The following is a 14,516-nucleotide window of genomic DNA, read 5'->3' on the forward strand; positions in this document are numbered from 1 at the left end:
TATACCCTGTAGCGCAATTGCAGGGTCATAGGGAAGCTCTATTTTTAATTTCTTAAGGAGTCTCCACACTGTTCTCCAAAGAGGCTGCACCAACTTGCATTCCCACCAACAGTGGAAGAGGGTTCCTCTTTCTCCACATCCTCTCCAACACATGTTGTTTCCTGTCTTGTTAATTTTGGCCATTCTAACTGGTGTAAGGTGGTATCTTGGTGTGGTTTTAATTTGAATCTCCCTGATGGCTAGTGATGATGAACATTTTTTCATGTGTCTGATAGCCATTTGTATGTCTTCATTGGAGAAGTGTCTGTTATGTCTTCTGCCCATTTTTTGACATGATTATCTGTTTTGTGTGTGTTGAGATCCTGGATATTAACCCCGTGTCTGTACTGTCATTTGAAAATATCTTTTCCCATTCTGTGGGTTGCCTCTTTGTTTTGTTGACTATTTCCTTGGCTGTGCAGAAGCTTTTGATCGTGATGAAGTCCCAAAAGTTCATTTTCACTTTTGTTTCCTTTGCCTTTGGAGACATATCTTGAAAGAAGTTGCTGTGGCTGATATCGAAAAGGTTACTGCTTATGTTCTCCTCTACGATTCTGAGGGATGCCTGTCTCATGTTGAGGTCTTTTATCCATTTTGAGTTTATCTTTGTGTATGGTGTAAGAGAATGGTCAAGTTTCATTCTTCTACATATAGCTGTCCAATTTTCCCAGCACCATTTATTGAAGAGACTGTCTTTTTACCACTGTATATTTTTCCTGCTTTGTTGAAGATTAATTGACCATAGAGTTGAGGGTCCATATCTGGTCTCTCTACTCTGTTCCACTGGTCTATGTGTCTGTTTTTATGCCAGTACCATGCTGTCTTGGTGATCACAGCTTTGTAGTAAAGCTTGAAATCAGGTAGCGTGATGCCCCCAGTTTTATTTTTCTTTTTCAACATTTCCTTAGCAATTCAGGGTCTCTTCTGATTCCATACAAATTTTAGGATTATTTGCTCCAGCTCTTTGAAAAATGCTGTTGGAAATTTGATTGGAATGTCATTAAAAGTATAGATTACTCTAGGCAGTATAAACATTTTAACAATGTTTATTCTACTGATCCAAGAGCATGGAATGGTCTTCCATCTTTTTGTGTCTTCTTCAATTTCATTCATGAGTGTTCTGTAGTTTCTCGAGTACAGATCCTTTACCTCTTTGGTTAGGTTTATTCCCAGGTATCTTATGGTTCTTGGTGCTATAGTAAATGGAATCGATTCTCTAATTTCCCTTTCTGTATTTTCATTGTTAATGTATAAGAAAGCAACTGATTTCTGTGCAATGATTTTGTATCCTGCCACATTACTGAATTGCTGTGTGAGTTCTAGTAGTTTGGGGGTGGAGTCTTTTGGGTTTTCCATATAAGGTATCATGTCATCTGCGAAGAGAGAGAGTTTGACTTCTTCATTGCCAATTTGGATACCTTTTGTTTCTCTTTGTTGTCTGATTGCTGTTGCTAGGACTTCTAATACTATGTTGAACAAGAGTGGTGAAAGTGGACATCCTTGTCGTGTGCCTGATCTCAATGGGAAAGCTGTGAGCTTTTTCCCATTGAGGATGATATTTGCTGTGGGTTTGTCAAAGATAGATCTTATGAAATTAGGAATGTTCCCTCTATCCGTATACTTTGAAGCTTTTTATTCAGGAACAGCTGCTGGATTTTGTCCAATGCTTTTTCTGCATCAACTGAGAGGACCATGTGGTTCTTCTATCTTCTCTTATTGATTTGTTCTATCACATTGATTGATTTGCGAATGTTGAACCATCTTTTTAATCCAGGGATGAATCCCACCTGGTCATGGCAGACAATCTTTTTAATGTGCTGTTGGATCCTGTTTGCTAGGATCTTGTTGAGAATCTTAGCATCCATATTCATCAGTGATATTGGTCTGACATTCTCCTTTTTGGTGTGGTCTTTGCCTTGTTTGGGATCAGTGTAATGCTGGCTTCATAAAAAGAGTCTGGAACTTTTCCTTCTGCTTCAGTTTTTTGAAACAGCTTCAGGAGAATAGGTGATATTTCTTCTTTGAAAGTTTGGTAGAATTCCCCAGGGAATCCATCAGGTCCTGGGCTCTTGTTTTTTGGGAGATTCTTCATCACTGCTTCAATCTCATTACTAGATTCGGTCTATTCAGGTTGTCAATCTCTTCCTGGTTCAATTTTGAGAGTTTATAGGTTTATAGTTTTCCAGGAATGCATCCATTTCATCTAGGTTGCTTAACTTATTGGCATATAACTCTTGATAATAATTTCTGATGATTGTTTCTATTTCCTTGGTGTTAGTTGTGATCTTGCCCCTTTCATTCATAATTTTATTAATTTGAGCTTTCTCTCTTTTCTTTTGGATTAGTGTGGTCAATGGTTTATTGATTTTATTGATTCTTTCAAAAGAAAAAAAAACAGTTTCTAGTTTCATTGATGTGTTCTACTGTATCTCTAGTTTCTATCTCATTGATCTCTACTCTAATCTTGATTATTTCCCGTCTTGTGTGTAGAGTTGGCTTAATTTGTTGTTGATTCTCCAGTTCTTTAAGGTGTAGAGACATCTGGTGTATTCTGGATTATTCAATTTTTTGAGGGAGGCTTGGATGGCTATGTAGTCCCTTAGGACTACCTGTGCTGTATCCCATAGGTTTTGGACTGAAGTGTCTTCATTCTCATTGGTTTCCATGAATTGTTTAAGTTATTCTTTGATCTCCTGGTTGATCCAAGAATTCTTAAGCGGGGTGGTCTTTAGCTTCCAGGTGTTTGAGTTACTTCCAAACTTTCCCTTGTGATTGAGCTCCAGTTTCAAAGCATTGTGATCTGAGAATATGCAGGGAATAATCTCAGTCTTTTGGTATCAGTTGAACCCTGATTTATGACAGTATGTGGTCTATTCTGGAGAAGGTTCCATGTGCACTAGAGAAGAATGATTATACTGTTGTTTTAGGGTGGAATGTTCTGTATATATCTATGAGGTCCATCTGGTCCAATGTGTCATTCAATGCTCTTGTTTCTTTCTTGATTTTCTGCTTGGATGATCTGTCTATTACTGAGAGAGGTGTGTTAAGATCTCCTACTATTAATGTATTCATATCAATATGACTCTTTATCTTGATTAACAGTTTTCTTATGTAAATGGCTGTTCCTATATTGGAGGCATAAATATTTACAATTGTTAGATAATCTTGGTGGATAGTCCCTTTAAGAATGATGTACTGTCCTTCTGTATCTCTGACTACAGTCTTTAGTTTAAAATCTAATTTATCTGATATGAGAATCGCTACCCTGGCCTTCTTTTGAGGCCCATTGGCATGAAAGATGCTTCTCCATCCCTTCACTTTCAGTCTGGATGTATCCTTGGGTTCGAAATTGGTCTCTTTTAGACAGCATATGGATGAGTTCTGTCGTTTTATCCAATCTGCACCCTGTGTTGTTTTATGGGAGCATTTAGGCCATTCACATTGAGAGTGATTATTGAGAGATACGTTTTTATTGACATTGTGTTACCTTTGAAGTCTGTCTTTCTGAAGATTGTCTCCATAAATTTCAGTTCAATGATATTTTTAGGATTTTTCCTCTTTTATATAACCCCCCTTAATATTTCCTGCAGTGTCAGCTTGGTGGTCTCATACTCTTTTAAGCCTCGACAGTCTTGGAAACTCTTTATCTCTCCATCCATTTTGAATAACAGTCTTGCTGTATAAAGTATTCTTGGCTGCATGTTCTTCTCATTTAGTGCCCTGAATATGTCTTGCCAGCCCTTTCTGGCTTGCCAGGTTTCTGTGGACAGGTCTGATGTAATTCTGATGGGCTTTCCTATGTACGTAAGGAACTTCTTTGTCCTAGCGGCTTTCAAGAGATTGTGTCTACAATTATGATTTCTCAATTTTACTATCAGGTACCTGGATTTTTTTTTAGATTCTAATCTTGGGGGGGGGAGACCATTCTACCTCTAGTACATGAACACTGGTTCCATTCGTGAGATTGGGAAAATTTTCATGGAGAATTTGTTCCACTATATGTTCTAGACTTCTTTCTTTCTCCTCCACCTCAGGGATTCCAATAATTCTAACGTTGGAACGTTTCATGGCATCATTTATTTCCCTAATTCTGTTTTCATAGCTTTTAAGCTGTTTGTTCCAGGCTTCCTCCTGATCCTTTCTCTCTATCTGTTTGTCCTCCAGATCACTAATTCTATCTTTTGTCTCTGTTGCCCTAGCTTTTAGAGAATTTAGATTAGATTGGAACTCATTTAGAACATTGTGAACATCATCCCTGGTGGCTTTTAGTTCTGCCCTAATCAATTCCATTTTGTCATCCATGGCTTTCTCCAGCCTAGCTATTGCCTGGATAATTGTTAGCCTGAATTCCCCTTCCGACATGTCATCTATGTTGATAGCCATTAGCTCTGCTGTAGAAGGCCCAGCCTCTGAATGTTTCTTCTCTTGGGCATTCCTCCTCCTAGTCATTTTGGTGAGAGATGGCTGAACGGAAGTAGCTGAATGTGTCAACCGTGGTGCAGGCAAGGTGCACCCTGGAATGCTTCTGAGCAATCAAGAGTTTCCACCCAAATGAAAGAAAAAAGAGAGAAAAAAGACAGAGAGAAAAAAGAAAAAAAAAAAAAAGAGAGAGAGAGAGACAGAAAAAAAAAAAAAAAAAAGAAACATAAAATAAAAGAGAAGGTCCAGCCCAAATGGACCCCAAGGTAAGATTTGTGAAGTATACAAATAAAAACAAACAAAAAGACTGATAAAAGTAGATGACAAGAGAGAAAAAAAATACATATATATATATATATATAAATATATATGTATTTTTATATATATGTATTTATATATATATAAAGACAAAACAACAACAACAAAAAAGAACCTCATCAAAAAGAACCCCAAGTATAAGGTTTATATACTACCAGGACAAACAGAAATACACAGAAACACTAAGATAGAGGAGGATTAAAAATTGGTTTACCTATAGGGGTAGCATGGATTGGGGAAAGGGGATTATCTTGAAATTGAACTCTATATGAATATTAAAAAATAAAAAGAAAAAAATAAACTAAACTAAACTAAAATTAAAAAAATAGAAAAGCAAAAGAAAAACACACTTACATGTATCAAAAAGTTCAGGTTAAAAGGTTATTATGGAATTTGATGTACTGGATATCTCACTGTGATGGTAAATAGGTTAAAAAAAATATCTATAAAAAAAAATGAGCCAGAATAGTGGGAACAAATTAAAAATAAAGGTTGTATCTATGAAGTAGTGGTGGTTGTTCTCTTGTTTTTGTTTTTGTTTTTTTCTTTTTGGTTAGCTTTCTAGGGTAGGGGCCTGCTGTGTGGGTTTTCAGTTAATGATGTTTCCTGAGTTAAGTCCTCCCACCCCCATCAATGGGATGGGCTCTGAGGAAACTGGTTTTTCAGGCTTTTGTTTTCTGGAGGTCTTTTTGTTTTGTTTTGTTTTGTTTTGTTCGTTTGTTGTTTTGTTTTGTTCGTTTGTTTTCTCTTGCCTTGTCAGCTTTGGATGGTTTTTGGAAGTTTAGAGGAAAGCAAACTGCACCCAGACCTCCCTCTCAGAGAGAAGCCTCAGTCTGTTCCCTTCTGGGTGCTCCAGAGCACATATATTCCCCCTTGGCCACTGGTAGAGCACGTTCCCAGTCACAGTTCCTGGGGACGCAGGAACTCCTGCTTGCCCAAAACCACAACAGTGGCGGCTATCTGGGCAGCTTTAATATTTATTTTTATGCAATATTTTACTTATGAAATTTCCATATGAAAATTCAGTGATTATTTCTGCTTGTACATATTCAGCTGATTTAGAAATTATATTTCACCTTTATTTGGTAATGATATTTAACCCAAGCATGTAATATTTACAGAAGAAGAACATATTAGTTGGTTTCATCCAAATGAGGTTTTTTTGTAATGAGGTTTTTTTGTTTTTTGTTTTTTGTTTTTGGTTAACAAGAAAATTACATTGAAAGATTACCCTCAGTTGACCTCCAGGGAAATAAATGATTTCCAAAGTCTGCTAAATAAACACTGAACACTTATAAATGACTCCAAAATTCCTCGTTTCTGTCAGCCAAGTTTCATGCTTACTACCATTTCACTCTTTTTGTTCCTTATGTCTATTCAATAAGTTAATAACATAATTATATAAATTAACTAAATATGACTTAATATGCTTTAATATCAGTGCACAATACATTGTTGGGTTTCCTTGAAAACAATGTTAGATATCTCAGATCCAATGAAGGTGGATATTCTTTACAAAGTATGTATCTAAATAAACAGGTACAAAAAAATTCTAAAAGGCTGGGAATTGAGTTTTGTAAAAATTAAATAATATTCTACCTATGAGGCTGTCTTTTAGATTCTTGTTCCATTTTAAGTGAAAATTTAGGAATTCACTTATTCCCAACAACTAAAGACAAGAGAGGTTGCCTTTTGTGCTTCAATATATGATAAGGGGGTACGAATGGGGAGTGTTGGAAGCCAAATCAATAAAAGGACAGGAAAGCATTTCTGATAATTAGAATTCCCCACAAATTATAGATATTTATCTCACAGAACATAATATCTTATCAGGCACCTGCCTATTGTGTAGAATTTTGTACTAAATGTCCTATTGAGTTCCTTTCAAATCTGAGATTTTATGATGTTCAGTCATATTTCCTCTGATATTCAGAGGTTTAATGAGAGCTTCTCCCAATCAATGATTCTGTTAACATGCTGTAGTTATAATCTTGATCAAGTTGGCATATCTAAGTCAAAAGCACAACCTAGCCTACACTGAAAAGCAATTCATAGAAACAGTACACATCTATTTCTGAAGGCTGATCTTCCAACATAAAACTATCTCAGCTTAGACAAATATTCAGAAGAAGGTACATAAGACAATTAAATACTAAATATTAATAGATACAACACATCAAAATAGTGAAATGTCAAGAAACTTTTTATCTTCTAAAATGTACATAAGGCTGCTTGAGTCAACAACCATTATTAAAAGAAAGTAACAGAATGCCTCAAATATGGGAAAAATAAGACAACAATAGTATGTTGAAACAAAATGGGATTTTCTCAAGGTGTGACAAAAAGTAAGTGGTTCCCCAAATAATGTTTTATTGTTCTAGTTTATTAAAAAAAAAATCAGAAGTAATGTGTAGGGATGCAGTAATCTGAAGGGATGCCACAGTGGTTCCCTGTCTACACAAAAAAATCACCCAAGGAGTTTTAAAATTCAGATTCACAGGATCTCATCCCAAACCAATTCAAGTATCATGTCTGTAGCCAGAGTTGGGAGCTCTAGTATAAAATGGTTAAGCTTTGTACTCGCCCTCCCTCAAAACACACACACACACACACACACACACACATAATTTCTTAGAAATAGTGTTAATTCCTAAGGAATTATTAAGTTCAATTGCCAAGCAGTGCATGACTACATAAAGGGAAAAAAAAAAAAGTTCAAAATCATCCGGTGTGTTGTCCCCAGGGCGTTTATATTACCTATGCCATGCTGAGTTATAAAATATTAATATCATTTATTGACTTCTGCCCAGTAAATGTAGTATCCATTTTATGCAAGTCAGTGATAAAATATATCCATGGTCTAATATGGATGCTATACTGGAGAACAATTCTGAGTTCTTACTGAAGCAATACAATCAAGATAGACTTTGCCTAAAGTAAAGAAACAAAGACTTTTATCTTTTATGTCATTTCCTGGAACAATTACCTCTCAGATAAACTTGAACAGACCTATATTTTGATTTTTCTGGCATTATTGAATTTGAAAAGAATTCAGAAAGCATTTGTTCTCTTAAAAAGAAGATGAACTAGGCTTCTATAAAATGTGTCAATCGTTTTTCTTTATAGGAAGAAAAAAAATCAGATGTCACAAAAATCACAAAAGCCCCAGTACTTTTTTAAAGTAAATCACTTTTTTTTCTTAATTTTCCATCCATACCTTTGTCTTTTTACTTATTTTTAAAAATACTCTTCTGAGTATTTCTAGACAAGCTGACAAGTCCAGAGCTTGAACTCCAATAAAATAATGATTCTAAGTCAGTCACACTGTGTAATGAGATGAACTTTCCAAAATTGTATCTTAAGGCATTTGACTAAAGTCTTCCTTTGGATACCTTGTGATAACCTCTTGCTCACCCCATCCCTCAGCTCCTGAACCTGTTACACTTGGTAATGACCTCATCTCCAATTATGTTATACAGTGAAAACATGATTTCTAACTTCCTTTCCATAAGTTGAACTGAAGGTAATAAGGAAACATCATGGGTCTAAAAAAGAACCCGAAGGAAGATTATTTGTAGTATAGACATTCAAACAATTGTATATGCAAGGGAGCCAAAATACAGAAAAATGATTGGAAGACCAGGACAGCAGGACTGGGCTTCCATCCTGGATGGAAGATCCCACAGTCTGGGCTGATAGTACCTGACTTCTGGCCAGTATTTAAGATATTTGGAATACTTAGCTGAGGGATTGGGAACCTTAGGTAAGAAGCTTCATGGACCTTACTAAACCTAGAATTTGGAGTTCACATTACTGTGAATTCAAATGCCCATGAGTCCCCAAAGCTGTTTAAATCTTCCCCTGTCAAAATTTGCTAAACTTATTGACAAAGTTGTGTGTGCCAAGTACCAAAATAAAAATCTGCAATAAAATTACCACTTCAAGAAGGCATATACCTCTGTGGTCTCTGTTCTTGATCCAGTACCTAAATAGCCTAGGGCAATATTTTGTCTTACAGAAAAGAAAAAGAAAAAAAAGATAAGAGTTTTATTTTGAATCAAATCCTATAAACTTCTGAAAAGTATTATTAAGGATTGTTTAATATTAGTTTTTATTGGGCTAAGGTCTCCAATTAGTTTGCATTGTTTTATACAGCTCAACCTCTCTGCTCTAAGATTAGTATCAGTGGTCCAAAGTTGAAAAATTACCAAGTTAAATTTAAATCAACAGAAATAATGATGGTAATTTGGGATTTACTGCAAGTTCATATTCATTTGAACCATGTTCTTTTCACATCATTTTTGTCAAACAAGGCATCTGTTGAAAGTGATATATATGCAAATAAATATTAAATTAATAATGCAATGGTTTATTATTCAATAGATTACTTAGAATGGTTACAATTCAGTGGGTTATTTAAACTGGCTTTATTAACAATATTCATAAAACCATATGATTTGTAAGGTGGGGGGTACAAGGGTGCTTAGTACAAAGAAGAAGAATGGGGAAACCCCACGGAATTGGAAATATATGTGAATTAATCTACTTATGATACGTATATTTAATCTTGGGTAGAATATGATTGTATTTCTCTAAAATCATCAAGTAAGTCCTCCTATATGGCTCCAAAAGGAAGAAATCACTCATGAAGATAACTTTGTGTTCTGTGACACTAAATTTTAACAGAACTGACCATCTACGAGTAGCATCCTTAAGATAGACCCAAACAAACGGGTGGTAGACTAATGTTAGCATGCTCCAGGGACACTCTGGACATAAACATATTACCACTTCAGCACATATACTTCTAGGGTTGAGAAAGACATGTTTATCCTAGCTAGATGCCAGTAAAAATTACAGTTTCCACCTTCATTCACCCTGTCCAGCCATCAGTGTTCATCAAGTACAATTAAGATTAAAATTTGTTTGCCATGTACCTCTACCCACCAATTTGAATATTGCAATCTGCAACCTTCATTGTCACTGAATAAATCAGTATAATAATTTACACATTATCATGTAGGATTTGATAATATGGGATAAAGTCATTGTCCCTTGTGCCAAAAGTATGAATTTTCTTAACTTGCAAAGCTGAGATTCTGGACCATGGTAAATTCACCAAGATCAAGGTTATATTGAAATGACCAGTAACATTTTCCATCCTCTCCCAGAAATGCACTCCTTTAAAATCTCAGCAAATTAGCACAGGGCAGCTTCACCAAAATAACACAGTACTTAGCACCAAATAAGCACAATGCATATATTTATTGACTGAATGAATCTATCTTATCATTGCAATGCTACTGTTTAGATTAGTTATTATAAATTCAAGTGTAACTTGTGAGGACATATTTACTAGGAGAAGGGAGAATTCATAAAGAGGCTATCCACAAAACAAAATATTCAGACCGTTAAGAATTTTTTGGAACTCCCCTTGCAGTAAGAAAACTCAGATATGAACTGAAGTAAAGCTATTTTATAGTTTTCATGCAATCTATTTAATGTAAATATTCATCTAGTTCCTTAATAAGATATTAATATGGTTAATAAAAGGGCAAGGTCCCACCGGGGACACAGTACAATGTGCTACCTTGTCTTTTTTAAAAAAGATATTTTTAAAAAAATCAAATTTCATAAATTTATCTGACCCCAAAGTTTCATGTAAGATCTTGTGAGCCCACATTCTTTCCTGTCACATAATCAAAGAAAACTTATCAATGTCTTATGACATAAAGTTCTTAAAAGCTCATATATCTGAGTTAATATGGGACACCAAATAAAGAGGCAGAATAATGTCAAGGAGAGAAGAGACACAAAAATCAGAGATGCCAACACATTTTGGTTTCAATGTCAGTAAATATGTGAAAATTTTTATCTTTCTGATCTTTAGTTTTCTCATTTGTTAAAAGGAATTTTTGGAGGCTTTTTAGTAATACTATAGGAAATAACATATGAGATAAAAGGAGTAATGATAATGACAGATGGTAGATGCTACTGCTGTTATAATAATAATAACTGTTAACATTATGGAATGACATATTTGCATTTCTTAACTCTTTCATAGTAGCAACAAAGGAAATGTTGCTTTTAATATTTGAGAGTTCAGAGTGCTCACAACTTCAGTATTTCAAATTTTAAAAATTCTGATATAGGAGCAACAAATACACATTAAATCAAATTCCAAACCAGTGGGATTACTTGCATTGTTTTAAAAGTTAAATAAATTATTCAGATGACTACATGGGAGAAGTAATAATTTTATCCATTTAATAGTAAATACACGTTATGTGTTTCATATGAAATAACTATGATTGTCTTTACCTGAGAAGAGTAGGTGTGCCCATCTGAACCACACACAGGGTTGGTGTAGACTACTGGGCACTGCTTGCAGGTGGATGATACGGGACCCCTCCATTGCTTATGGCCTACTCCTGCATCTTTCATGCTGTTAAAACAACAACAATAACCATACTTAGTGCATTTTTAAAAATACATACATTGATATTAATGCCATGCCTTTTCTGCATGCCATTCCAACTCTTGATGGTAAATTATATAATCAGTAAACTCCATGTGTATTTTCAAAGTAATACTCAATATGGTATTCTTCATTATAATATTTTATTTTACATATCAAGATTTTCCCATTGTAAAATAATATATTCCTTTAAATTGGTCTACTGGTCACATACCTATGTTTCGTGATACAGATTTTTTGTTTTAATTTGTGGCTATGATGTGTTTTTGATAATCCCAGAAAAAGAAGCAATAATTGCTTGGCAATAAAGAACTATTCCATTAGGAACAGTATTTGAAAAGAACACTTAATTCCCCAGGTGTACCCAATGTCCCTGAAAATAAGAGAAGCTTATTTTGAGAGAAAACAGCAATAAAGAACTTTTCCAGCAATGGCGAAAATTTAGAAAGCCAAATTAGTAGGTTTAGTGATAGCCAATACTTTTTTATTGTGTAGAAATACCTTAAAATAGATCCATTTTGAGGCTTTGACCTAGAATAACTTGGGAAAACCCATTCTTTTCTCTTACCTAGAATTATTTGTTTTTCCACTTTGATTAAACTACTTATTGCTCTGCCTATTTGTGCAAACAATTTATCTACAGAGGGTAAAGTGCTAAAAGCAAAGCAACAGGGAATCTATTAAAATATTTAATATTTAGATATTCTTTAGTAAACCAGCACTCATTTTTATTCATTAAAATTGTTTATAAGGAGAGTAATTTGATGTGTCTATTGTGATGAGAAAACATGTTTTGCTAGAAACATTTGCTTTTATTTCCTTTTCATTCTTTTCATGAATAAGTCAAATCTACAATAAAGTAATCCTAAAATACTCTTATGAAATACAGTATTAATTTTCATTATAGGGAAAGAAGTTCAAACTATGTATTTCAAATATTGAAAAAATTTGAATGCACACTGAAAAAAAAAAAAGGTTTTTTATCTTTTCTTCCCCTCCAACCCCCAACTCTGTTTCTCTCAAAAAATTTTCATGAAACTATCATAGCTCTAAATACTTCTTTTTATTTTAATTTTTTAAATTTTGCCAAACCTTACCTTAAGATTTTGTCTGGCCACAGAGTTCATGTCGTAAGAATAAAATGCGAAAAGCAACCATGCTGCTATTACTGAGTAAATAATGGGCACAATATCCTAATGGAAATTAAAGCAATAACTGGAAAACATGGAACATTACTCTGTACCACTTCAGACTTATAAATGATGAATGGAGCAGAGGGAAATAAAAAATATATATATTCTGTTTGCATTGTTTTTTTTATGTTGTATAAACAAAATAAGGCATAAAATTATCCAATCAGACACCTTAGGAGAAATTATTGCCAAGTTCCAGTTCCTCATCAACAGAAAGTATTTTATTAGAAGAATCTGTATGCTTTGGGATACATATGTATATGTACATATACATAGGTATATGGTATCACATATATGATACATAGGTATCATATATGTGATACATAGATATATGGTATCACATATATGAAGCATAGGTATCACAAAAACATATGTATTTACATATGTATTTATATACACACACACACACACACACATATACATTTATATTCACATACACACACACAAAACAACCACTTTAGCTATCCTTATTCCCTTCAAAGCCAGAACTGCTTTCCAATTTCTAAAGTGCATCAGTAAAAATGGTGTATTTTTTTATTTAGACTTCATCCTGGTTAGATTTTGCTGAAGTACCATCAACATTTTAAACAGAATAACATGTATGTATTTGTACCTACATCTTGAATAAGAGTTGATGCCAAACTATAGCATTCAGAAACCAGTATTTACTTATGTTTATTTCAAAATAAATGCATTAGATGAGGTTAACCTAACCAATAATTGTAATTTAATATATATACTATTCATACCATAACACCTGGAGAATGAACAACTGATGTAATTCACACATAAAGAAAATTATTTCATTTTCTGTAGAAAGACAAATTACATTTAAGCACATAAAAGGAAACATAGAATATAGTTTTTCCAGCCATGTATTTATGTTAGAATTAGGTATAAATACAAATGAACTTTTAGGAATCTTATTTGACTAAAAAAAATACTACTACAAATTCATAAAATTAACAAAGTACTGACTGGAGGATAAATAAACTATCATTAACAAGGACTTGAGGATTCTGAGTAATGCTGATCATTTCTAAAGGCAGGAATTGGGCAAGGCTTTGCAAACATCTTGCTGCCCCTTCACACTTTGTAGACTTCCACTGTTAGCTAGCTATATGCGGTGTCTCTACTCAATGCATTCATCATGGAAGACATTTTTGTAACCCAAAGTCTATTTTATCGATGTTATCATGTGATTCAGAATTTGTTTGATTTGGTATCAGGAATGTTCATCGGAATTAACATTACTCACAATCTTGTCTAATAAATTATTTATCTTGCTCATAGGAAAATAGTGAAGTAGATGAGGTCACAACTAAAAATTTCTAATGTTTAATATCTATGTATTTTATGTAATACATAAACATATATAATTGCATATAGTTGGAGATTATCTTTTTTATTTGATTTTTAATTACATTTTGAAGGTCCTAGTTAAGAGAGAACAATTGTGCTTCTAAGTGAGAGACAGTCAAGGCAGCCCAAGATGGGCAAAGTGAAGGGCTTAGGAAAAGGCAGAACTGGCTCAGGCTATCGAAAGGAGTATCTGGCATCCATGACAGGAGGAATGACAGGTAAGAAATTAACATAAGCAAAAACATCACTAGGCATATTATTCTGAGTATTCTAAATGTAAAAGATTGTTAACCTTTAAAAGTATGTGTAATTTTTTGATATATCAAAAGCCATTATCAGTTAATTATTTTGAGTTATTATCAAACAGGTAATAAAATTTCCCCCTTAAGGAAGTACAAAATTCAAGTTGGCTGAAAAATGCTGAAATTATTTAGAAACTATGCTTCCAAAGGCAACTCTTCTCAAATAAGCCTTTTAAAGGTCTACATATTTCAAAAATACATACTTCAATTTTGAAGACTTGAGTTAAAATTTTATTTACTGACTTTACAGTGTCCTCCTATATATGGTGATAATCCTTTCCCTTAGGAGTAAAAATATCGTATTTTTGAACCCAAATAATTGAAGCAATTAAATGATAATCTATGACAAATTAATCAAGGATTTTTCTCGAAATCTTCTTATTTAAATATTCCACTTTTCAGACA

The 14,516-nt window shown here is 33.9% G+C and overlaps 1 protein-coding gene across 1 annotated transcript in view; it reads right to left on the bottom strand.

The window, feature by feature from the left end:
* Window positions 1–14,516, bottom strand: part of SPOCK3 (SPARC (osteonectin), cwcv and kazal like domains proteoglycan 3) — a 504,243-nt gene that overhangs the window by 178,078 nt on the left and 311,649 nt on the right. The window contains exon 5 of the mRNA XM_082727289.1: window positions 11,098–11,221. Within this exon, the coding sequence (XP_082583415.1) occupies window positions 11,098–11,221 (124 nt within the window). The remainder of the gene's footprint in view (window positions 1–11,097; window positions 11,222–14,516) is intronic.

This window comes from Mustela nivalis (genome assembly GCF_964662115.1).
Source record: "Mustela nivalis genome assembly, chromosome: 4".
NCBI lineage: Eukaryota > Metazoa > Chordata > Mammalia > Carnivora > Mustelidae > Mustela > Mustela nivalis.